We start from the raw sequence: 11,166 nt of genomic DNA on the forward strand, positions 1-11,166 counted from the left end.
TTAAACATGTTTGTGGTTATTACAGTAAAAAATATAACCTTTTCTACTCTGGTTTTATGTTTTTTGTCTGATTTTAGATCAATTGTGTTAATACGGTGTGTCAAAATGAAAACATGACTGTAAATTCAGACACGTGAGGTTGTGCTGAAAAGAATGATACCAAACAAGGCAAATAAACTGTCAAATCAAAAGTAGTTAAAAATGGCCAGTTACACCCTGGACTCCAGAGGGTTAAACATTTTTCTTTAAAGTAACACAATAGTTACTTTTCAAGTAATTAATTACTTTTAGAATATTGTAACTCAGTTACTTTTTTTTGAAGAAGTAACTAGTAACTATAATTAATTACTTTTTCAAAGTAACTTGCCCAACACTGTGAATTACAGGGATATGGGTAAACATGCATGGATTTAAGGTAGTAAATGTAGATGAGTTTAAATTCCAGGGGTCAACCATCCAAAGCAACTAGCACAGTGCACAAAAGAGGAGTAAAAGAGAGTGCAGGCAGAGTGGATGAAGGGGTTAGGGTTGATTTGCGTCAGAAGGATGCAAGAGTGAAAGGGAAGGTTTACAAGATGGTAGTGAGACCATCTGCTATGATGTATAGTTTGGAGACAGTGGCACAACTAAAATGACAGGAGGAAGACCCAGGATGGACAAGAGTAGTAATGAGTAGATCAGGACAGCTCAGGTTGATTAATTTGAAGAAAAGGTTTGAGAGGCTCGGCTGAGATGCTTTGGACATGTGCAGAGAAGGGATGGTAGATATATTGGACAAAGGATGCTGATGAAGCCACCAGTCAGGAAGAAGACCACAGAGAAGATTCATGGATCTAGTAAAGAAGGGCACACAGAGGGATCGTAGTGATACGGTGAGATGGAGGCATGATTCTGTGTGGCGACCCCTAAAGGCAGCAGCCAGGAAAGAAGAAGATTATTCAAAAATACAACTTATGTCACAATAAAATTACACAAGTATGGCTTGCAGTAGTCCAATACAATCCACTAGATGCTGCTAACATGTAGCAATATAAGTGTGTTAAATAGCATGGAGCTGGATGTACTATGGCAAAAGTGAAGACTGCAATGCAGTTAACAATGACCTGCCACCTTAAGCTCTGCAGGTGATAAATTAACACTGTGATAAAAAGAGATTAATGTCCAAGACAAAATCTTGCACATTTGTACCAGTCAAAGTTCACTTTATGCAATCAACTGCACATGGAGACGTGATCCACACCCTGGGAATACTTCGCCATCACATTTCAACTCATTTCATGGTGCTCGAACACCATCGACCCTAAGCTGATGTGCTGTTTTTAGCGCTACTGTTTACAAAATGTCAGAAAATTTGAAAAACATCCTGGGGGAATGGAAAGGTCTGGAAGAAGAGTATCAGCAACTTCAGGTAAGAAACTGCCCATAATCGGGACAGCCTTGCACTGTATATTGAATATATGATGTTCTTTTACAGATCCACAGAAAGCTGAAAAAGTTGAAATATTGCTTCTAATTGATATGTTTCCTGTGTTGTTGTTTATAACCTTGTGTTCTTAATGTCCTGCAGGAGACACACAGAATGTATTTAAAGAAACTGGATGAACTTTCCAAACTGCAAAACAACTGCTCTTCCTCTATCTCCCGTCAGAGGACAAGACTGACTGAGATATCCCAACTGGTGAAAAAGTAAGTGTGAGTCACAACTAGAGATACACACGTACACAGATGTACAACAACGTAAATTATATCTTGCGTTGCATCATAAGAATTGTGGGGAGTTCTGCTCATTTCAGGTGTGTAAGCCTTAAATTGAGTCTTACAACTAATATAGAGAACTTTATACAACATGCCTCATTCACACACAAAACTTTCCTACACCTAAGTGCTTTCTTTCTAACACTCACACTCAAATGAACACATCCAAGAGAAACTTGGGCTTTATACCTCGTCCCACATTCCCATAACCCTCATCCAGTGTGTTGCTACAAGACCAATGGCTGAGCAGCATTAACACTGGCTGCAAGTCTTTAGTCCCTGCAGGGGTCCAGGTCACAGCCTATAATCCTAAACTGTTTTAAATAGCCATACAAATATTAAAAATCACATTTCCACAAAAAACAAGCAAAAAAGAACCTCGACAGAACATAACTGAAATACTATCGCAGTTCTAAATTTATGATTTGAACGTTTTATAGCGTTGGCACACTCACCAGTTCACCACAAGTGTTACTTACTTACTAAATTAGTTAAATATTAATTGTGGTGGATGACACCACAAAGAAATTTAAAAGACCTGTGTAAATTAAAATTAGTGCATTAAGGCAAGGCAAGGCAAGTTTATTTGTATAGCACAATTCAACAACAAGGTGATTCAAAGTGCTTTACAGAGACATTAGAAACAAGAACAAATAAAAAGCATGATTTAAAATTGAATAAAACAAGCAAATAAACTAACTAACTAATTAACAAACAAACAAACAACAGTATATAAAATCAAAACAGATAAAATCAGAACAGTAGATAAAATCAGTAGTTAAATGTAAGTTTTGAAATTTAAGCTTAAAGTGTGGATTTGGTGCTTTATTCAAATGCAGCTGAGAATAGGTGAGTCTTCAACCTGGATTTAAATAAACTGAGTGTTTCAGCTGATCTGAGGCTTTCTGGGAGTTTGTTCCAGATATAAGGAGCATAAAAGCTGAATGCAGCTTCTCCGTGTCTGGTTCTGACTCTGGGAACTGATAAAAGACCGGATCCAGATGACCTGAGGGATCTGGATGGTTCATACTGGGTCAGGAGGTCATTGATGTATTTTGGTCCTAAACCATTCAGAGCTTTATAGGCCAGCATCAGAACTTTAAAGTCTATCCTCTGACGGACAGGCAGCCAGTGTAAGGACCTCAGAGCTGGACTGATGTGGTCCACTTTTTTGGTCTTAGTGAGGACTCGAGCAGCAGAGTTCTGAATGAGCTGTAGTTGTCTGACTGATTTTTTAGGTAGACCTGTAAAGATGCTGTTACAGTAATCAAGCCTACTAAAGATGAATGCGTGGACTAGTTTTTCCAGGTCCTGTTGAGACATCAGATCTTTTATCCTTGATATATTCTTGAGGTGATAGTAAGCTGATTTTGTTATTGTCTTAATGTGTTTTTCTAAGTTTAGGTCTGCATCATCACTACACCCAAATTTCTCGCCTGGTTTGTGGTTTTTTGGTGTATAGATTGAAGTTCTCTGGTGACCTGTAATCGTTTTTCTTTGGCGCCAAAGACTATTACCTCAGTTTTGTTTTTGTTTAGCTGGAGAAAATTGTGGCACAACCAGTCATTGATTTCCTCAATGCATTTACCAAGAGCCTGTACAGGGCCTCGGTCTCCTGGTGACATTGTGATATATATTTGTGTGTCATCTGAATAGCTGTGATAGTTTATTTTGTTGTTGTTTATAATCTGTGCCAGTGGGAGCATGTAGATGTTAAACAGAAGGGGTCCCAAGATGGAACCTTGGGGAACTCCACATGTGATACTTGTCTGCTCAGATGTGAAGTTACCTATTGATACAAAGTATTTCCTGTTTTCTACGTATGTTTTGAACCAGTTTAGTACAGTTCCTGAAAGACCTGTCCAGTTCTCCAGTCGTTTGAGTAATATGTTGTGGTCAACTGTATCAAATGCTGCACTGAGATCCAGTAAAACTAAGACTGACATTTTTCCACTGTCTGTATTCAGACATATGTCATTAAACACTTTGGTCAGAGCGGTTTCAGTGCTGTGGTTCTGTCTAAAACCTGACTGGAAGGCATCGTAGCAATTATTCTGTTTTAAGAAGTAACTGAGCTGTTGAGAAACTGCTTTTTCAATGATCTTACTTAAAAACGGGAGATTTGAGATCGGCCTGTAGTTGTTCATTTGTGTCTTGTCAAGATTGTCCTTTTTCAGTATAGGTTTAATTACAGCAGTTTTTAGTGATTCTGGAAACACACCTGATAATAAAGAAAAGTTGACGATCTGTAACAGGTCTGACTCTAAAGTCTTTGAGACCTTTTTGAAAAAACTTGTTGGCAGGACATCTAAACAGCAGGAGGAGGAGTTCAGTTGACCTAAGATGTCCTCCAGGTCTTTGCTGTTAATAGGTTGAAACTGTTTCATGGTGTTTAAACAGTTTTTTGGTGGACACAGTACATATCCTGGATCTGCTGTTGATGTACCAATTGCTTGTCTAATTTTTTGGATTTTTTCAGTGAAGAATTTGGCAAAGTTATTGCAGGCCATGGTCGAATGAAGTTCAGCTGCCACTGACACAGGAGGGTTTGTTAGCCTGTCAACTGTAGAAAATAAGACCCGAGCATTATGGCTGTTTTTAGTGATGATGTCAGAGAAGTAGGACCTCCTTGCATTCCTCAGTTGTAAATTATAATTGTGAAGTTTCTCTTTATAAATGTCATAATGAACCTGGAGGTTTGTTTTTCTCCATCTGTGCTCATCTTTCCTACACTCTCTTTTTTCATTTTTCACCAGTGTGGAGTTTCTCCGTGGAGACTTTTTCCTTCCAGAGATAACCTTCACCTTAATGGGAGCAATAGTGTCCATTACATTTAACATGTTAGCATTGAAGCTATTGACGAGCTCATTGACTGACCCTCTGGGCAGGTCAGGTGTTAATGGGAAGACCTGGTTAAAAATTGCACTACTGTGTTCAGTTATACACCGTTTTGTGATCACTGTTGTTGATATATTTGTGTGGGCTGAGATTTTACTTTCAAAGAAAACACAGTAATGATCAGACAGGCCCACATCAGACACAGTAACCTTTGAAATGCTCAGGCCTTTGGAGATCAGTAGGTCAAGAGTGTGTCCTCTATTATGTGTGGCCTCTGTTACATGCTGAGTCAGCCCAAATTTGCCCAGAGTGTTACTCAGGTCTTTAGTCCCTTTGTCCTGAGGGTTGTCCACATGAATGTTAAAATCCCCAGCAATAATTACACAGTCAAAATCAACACAGATCACAGACAGCAGTTCACTGAGGTCATTAAAAAAGTCTGTGCAGTATTTGGGAGGCCTGTAAACATTAAGAAACACAACTTTGGATGGGGCCTTCAGCTGTAAAGCCACATATTCAAAAGACTGAAAACTTCCAGGAGATAGCTGCTTACATTGAAATGATTCATTAAATAAGACAGCAACCCCTCCTCCTCTCCTGCTCACCCTGACCTCACTGATAAAACTGTAGTTAGGAGGGGTCGTCTCGATGAGAACAGCTCCACTGTTACTTTGGTCCAACCAAGTTTCAGTTAAAAACATAAAATCAAGGCTGTGCTCAGTGATTAAATCATTAATTAAAAATGTTTTCCCAGCTAGAGATCTAATGTTTAATAAAGCCAACTTAAGTGTTTTAGAGGTATTACTTGTCCCCTCGTGTTTGGGAACAGTCTGTGGCACACAAGGTATGTTTACTATGTTTAAAGATCTTTTAGAGTGCAGCTCTCTGTGTTTTGACCAGGCCACATGTCTCCTGTCACCTAAAAGTACAGAAATTTTAAAACCTTCTAGTAAACAGGGTCCCAGCTTCTCCTGGGAAAAGTCATCACTGCCATAATCCTCACAGCCCGGACCCTTCACATATCACATATCAGACTGCGGAGACAGGGCATGAAGAGGAACTAAGGGGGGCGAGGCTGGGCAATGTGACTTCGATTGCTCTGTTGAGGGTGGGGCTCGATGGCGAACCTTTGGCCGCTCTGGTGGGGGGTTTATGGGGGACAAAAAGGGATTGGGACGGGGGGTAGATCTGAGCCCAACATTGACCCGCTCCATCATCTCCTCAGTGAATTTCAGGTGTGGGGAGGAGGGAGAAAGGGAGGGGGAGGAGGGTGATGGCCTGTCAGGGGTTTGGGGGAATGGGGAAGGTCGTGGTCCCTTGTCCTGGTCGTTGGTGTTGTTGAGAGAGTTGGAGGCAAATAGGGACCCCTCTTCTTGCCTTAGATGTCTCTCCTTTCTGAGGCTCTTCCTCAGATGCCATGGATGTCTCTCCTTTCTGAGGCTCTTCCCGGGTGGGGGCAAATGGAGCTCCTCCTCAAGGTTTCTGCTGGGCTTTGTCTGTTCTTGGAGTGCTGTTTGTTCCTCTTTATGAGATAACTCCTCGTTTATCTCAGCCTTGGCACCAAGCACGGATGGATGACGTATGGAATAAAACAAGTTAGAGGTGAACAGTTTCACCCCTGACTTGTTAAAATTAAATCCATTTGCTTTGAACAGATGCCTGCGTTCCCAAAAAATATTAAAGTTGTCGATAAAATGCACTGAGTGGTCAGCACATGCTGATATAAGCCATTTATTCAGTGTAAACAACCTGCTGAATCTCTCATCTCCTCCTCTGACCGGCGGTACAGGTCCACTGATGAATACAGCTGCATTCAGAGAGTTTACAGTATTTAGTAATCCAGTAAAGTCCCGTTTCAGAACCTCCGACTGAAACGGACTTTTACAGTGAATTAGCCTACGGAAAAAATAGAGCCAGTCAGGTTACACACATATTGTCACAGACAGTATGATGGAAAACATTTAGGGAGTGCATGCTGCCATGCAGTTCATTTTGGGTCCTTAATTTGTATTTGCTCCAACTTTCCACCAGGTTTTATGAATTAGACTCAGTAGTTTTGACGTGTCCTCACTGGCGAAGAAATAAACAACAACAGTCATATCTTTGGTTTTAGAAGTGGCTGAGACAATTCAATGATGCAAAGTTATCTTGTGCTCTTATGTCACTTGTCAGATCCAGCAAAGGGTCATCAGAAGAAGATGCCAGGATTCTGGATGAAATAAAAGAGAAAATCAAGATTCGACCAAATGCTTTCTTTCAGATGGAGGCTTTCCTTCCCAAGAAAAATAGGTAATCAATAGCTTTTAAAATATAAGCTGACTTTCATTAAATAAAACACTTTTTTAACCCAAAGAGAAAAAAATCATGTGGTTGTTTGATCTTACAGCCTATACCTCAGTCTGGTTCTTGGAAATGTGAATGTCACGCTTTTCAACAAGCAGTCAAAGTAAGTTTGACCATCAAACCCAAAGCGCCGAGTATAATTATTTGACTTTTGCATTTTTCTCTGTTGATTCACTCTTATAGCACCACTTTTATTTATCCAGCCACACCTCTAATATTCAGATAAGTGCTTTCATTGGCACAGCTGTCCTCAGCTGCTGGATTTCGACAATCCTTCACTCTTCCCGAACTTATGCTTTTGCAGATTTGCTTACAAAGATGAATATGAGAAGTTCAAGCTGTGCCTCACAGTCCTTCTGCTGCTGTTCTCCTTCATTTGCTATTTCTTTGTGAGCTACAGGTAAGGCGTAATGTCATCATTAATAGCTGAATGCAACTGTGTGAGATACAAGCTGACACTGTTTCTCTAAACGTAACACTTGGCTTTAGATTTTCTGACGTAATCCTCAATTTTCTGCTGGTGTGGTACTATTGTACCTTAACTATCAGGGAGAGTATCCTCATCACCAATGGCTCCAGGTCAGCACCTCCAATCACGATCATCTTTTTCATAAATTGCTACGACCTATTTATTAAAGAACTTGTGCATTACAGAATCAAAGGTTGGTGGGTTTTTCATCACTACATATCAGCGGTTTTGTCCAGTGTAATGCTGACTTGGTGAGTAGAATAGGTTAAAAAAAACAAAACCCTGATGCTCTTTAAAACACATTTAAACTCTAAATCTTTATTTACAAATGCCCTCCCTTTAATCCTCAAAGGCCAGAGGGAAACCTGTACCACATGTTCAGGAACCAGTTCCTTGCCTACTCTCTGTATCAAAGTAAGTCTTATTTATTTCACACTTCCAGCTTTTCTTTTCTTTTCTTTTTGTCAATAGAAAATTGTACTTAGTAGTCAGTATAATCTTTTAATATCATAAGTTTACATATGGTAGTGATAGGATGTGCGATCTTTAATACTCTGCAAAGGCTTTGTGTGCATTGCAGAGTGCTCTTGCATTCACAACCACATCCTGGGAGCACGGGAAAGGTCGTACCTTCTTTTATTGTTTTACGGGAGGATAAACGTAGCTATGTCAGTTTTAGTCTATGTGCCTTTTTTACATATAGATGAACTGTTGGATTTTCCAGACCAGCAGGTTTAGGGAAGTCGTTTATAGGGTCACACTCTGACACACACACGCACACACACACACACACACACACACATACACATACATATACACCTCCACATTCCAATGTAAGGAACAAACACCCACTCACTCTCGTGCGAGAGCTCAGAGCTGCCCTTGCTAAGCAACAAGTAAAACTGTGTGTTCTTCCTATCTGATTCTCAGCTGAAGAAGTGTTTTAGAACATATCTCTTAACACTTTTTCAAACCAAACAAAACCCTGATGATCACTGTTTGCTTCAGGTTTCGTTCAGTGTCTGCAGTGCTATTATCAGAGCGGATGTCTGTACAGACTGCGAGCCCTGGGAGAAAGACACAACATGGATCTGACTGTTGGTGAGACACTCGTAGCAGGCAGATTTTATATTCATTATTCATTCTCACAGGTGCACACACACACAAACTACACCCTTTTTGGCTCCTACCTCAAAGCACACTGTGCGCTGTCGATATTACGTGCTGCACAATAATGTTTAATATTTAGTATTTACTGTTATATTCCCATAGATCATCGTGATGTTGCTTATTGTATTGCTCTCGTTTTCTTGTGCTTGTTTTCTTTTTTCTTTCTCAACAGGTGATCCAGGTGATTGATATATGTATTTTTTTTTTTGTCTGCTTATTTAGTTGGTTTTTGTTTTTTTGCCCTTTATCCCCGTCCCTCTTCTCCGCTGTTTTTTCCCCCTCTTCCTTTCTCCCTTTTCTTTTCCTCATTCAAGTCTGTCCCGTATCTAGCAAGTGAAAATAAAAAAATAAATAAAATAAACAATAAAAGGTGAATCAAATAGACCATTACGGCAAGGCTGGGATGGTCCATTTGGTAAAGTAAATCCGTTGGGCATCTTTCCTCGCCTTTAGACAATAATTCTGATGGCAAAAGAACCAAACGGGACAGGCAAAAAAAAAAAAAAAAGATTTTATATTCATTAAATGAAATGTGACCACAGGCCTCGCTGTAATCATATATGGAAGTAAAAACAGACCTACAAAAATAGAAAACTGTTGTGTGTTTTCTGTATTTAGAGGGATTTCAGTCCTGGATGTGGAAAGGGCTGACGTTTCTTTTACCCTTCCTGTTTTTTGGTCATGTGAGTACAGTCTGTGTGACACTGACAAGCTTCTTCTTATTATTTTGCATTTTTTAAAAAAGAAAAAAAAATCATGCTTTGTCATGGTTTAGATCAGGAATGTCAAAGTCATTTTACACCGTGGGCCACATACAGGCTACTTTGATGTTAAATGGGCAGGACCATTCAAAAACATGAATAATGTGTGTAAAATTACAGAAAAAGTTCTGCTGGTTCATTACCCAGACTGTCCTATAATAATAAAAAAAAATGTATTATTATTTTTTACTGCTAACTCACTGTAAATCAAACAAAAAACAAAAAGAAGCAAACAAAAAAGAGACATTTCCATCATAATGGAAAAACAGGTAATTTAATTATTTTTGGTGTAAGGTGAATGGCAAGGTGGGGGGTGTCTTTATCAATGGGAAAAACTGTAAAACTTATGACAAGTGAGACAGCTGTTAAAAAATCTATTCTCTCCCTCACATTTTCTCAAGATGTCCAGTTGGCCTGTTTCAGGTCTTTTGCGGGCCTTTCCTGGTCCCCGGGCCTCATGTTTGACACTCCTGGTTTAGATGGAATAGGCACTGATAAAAATGCTGATGTCATGTAAGACTTAATATCGACTGTATTTAGGCAGCTGGAGACAGTGTTTGGACTTTTGCTGATCTTGATAGCAACTCGATCTTTAGCATTCCTCTGTGTCTGCGTACTACAATCACTACTACTACAAACCCTGAGGCTTCGTGTTTTGTCTCTCAGTTCTGGCAGCTCTTCAACGGGCTGTCTCTATTCAGAATGGCTCAGCTCCCAGAGTGTAAAGAATGGCAGGTCAGTGGTCTCATACACACCAGGTTTTACAGTTTCTATGTGACATCCAGTCACCATTAGCACAGATTACATGCTTGTAACTGTGTGTTTAGGATACGACTCATCCTCTTCTGCTTACTCATGTTCTCTATGCTCTAATGTCATGCCAGGTTTCAGTGTGTGGGCTCTGCTTCCTTATTCTCTTCGCGGGAAACTTCTTCACCACTGTTGCAGTCGTTCGTCAGAAGTTAAAGACCAGGAATCAGAAGCCAAAGAGCCTGTGATGCAGGAAATTATTACAAGGAGGCACAGTGGTCCTGAGTTCAATTCCACCATCAGACCGGGGTCTTTCTGTGTGGAGTTTGCATGTTCTCCCCGTGTTTGCTTGGGTTCCCTCCTGGTACTCCTCCCACCATTAAATGACATGCAGATTGCTGGGATAGGTTAATTGATTAATCCAAATTACACCATAGGTGTGAATGTGGGCACGAATGGTTGTCTGTCTCTGTGTGTTAGCCCTGCGACAGACTGGCGACCTGTCCAGGGTGTACCCTGCCTCTCGCCCTATGACAGCTGGGATAGGCTCCAGCGCCCCCCGCGACCTTGAAAAGGATAAGCGGAAGCGAATGGATGGATGGATAGACTTATTACAAGTGTATTGCCTTGTATTGTATGCATTGTATTGTGTAAAATGACTAATCACTCGCAGTTAAATGTTCAGTTATGATCCACATCACTTACATGTTCAGAGACAAGCATCACTCTCCAATAAAGTCATTATTTTACAGATTTTCTGCAATTTTGTTTGTAGCCCTTAATGTTATTTTGACTGTTCAGCTATATTTTATGTTAAATGTTATAATGAGTAATTCACGTTATATTTTATTTCTCTATGTGTTAAACTAATGATTAGCAAACAATACAGCCTGGGCTAAAAATAAAAAAAAATCAGTGTTTTTTCCATTTCATGTTTTATTGTTAATGCTCATTTGGTGTCATCATAATAAAGTGCCTTTACAGTTATTAATAAACAAGAAAATTGACTGAATTTCTACTTTAAACAAGGAGCTGGAAACATTCCTCAGGGATTTTGGTCCATATTGAAATGATAGCATC

At 39.8% G+C, this 11,166-nt stretch overlaps 1 protein-coding gene across 1 annotated transcript; it reads left to right on the plus strand.

Moving 5' to 3' along the window:
- Positions 1–1,339: 1,339 nt before the first annotated feature.
- Positions 1,340–11,062, plus strand: tmem120ab (transmembrane protein 120Ab; the record flags this gene model as incomplete). Its single annotated transcript, XM_080888764.1, has 12 exons — positions 1,340–1,408; positions 1,568–1,686; positions 6,766–6,882; positions 6,980–7,039; positions 7,241–7,336; positions 7,426–7,515; positions 7,591–7,656; positions 7,758–7,819; positions 8,414–8,506; positions 9,194–9,258; positions 10,003–10,071; positions 10,221–11,062. 12 exons carry the CDS (start codon positions 1,340–1,342, stop codon positions 10,332–10,334), a joined length of 1,020 nt encoding a protein of 339 aa, XP_080744890.1. The 3' UTR covers positions 10,335–11,062.
- Between the last annotated feature and the right edge of the window lie 104 nt (positions 11,063–11,166).

Source organism: Rhamphochromis sp. 'chilingali' (assembly GCF_963969265.1).
Source record: "Rhamphochromis sp. 'chilingali' genome assembly, chromosome: 8".
Taxonomy (NCBI): domain Eukaryota; kingdom Metazoa; phylum Chordata; class Actinopteri; order Cichliformes; family Cichlidae; genus Rhamphochromis; species Rhamphochromis sp. 'chilingali'.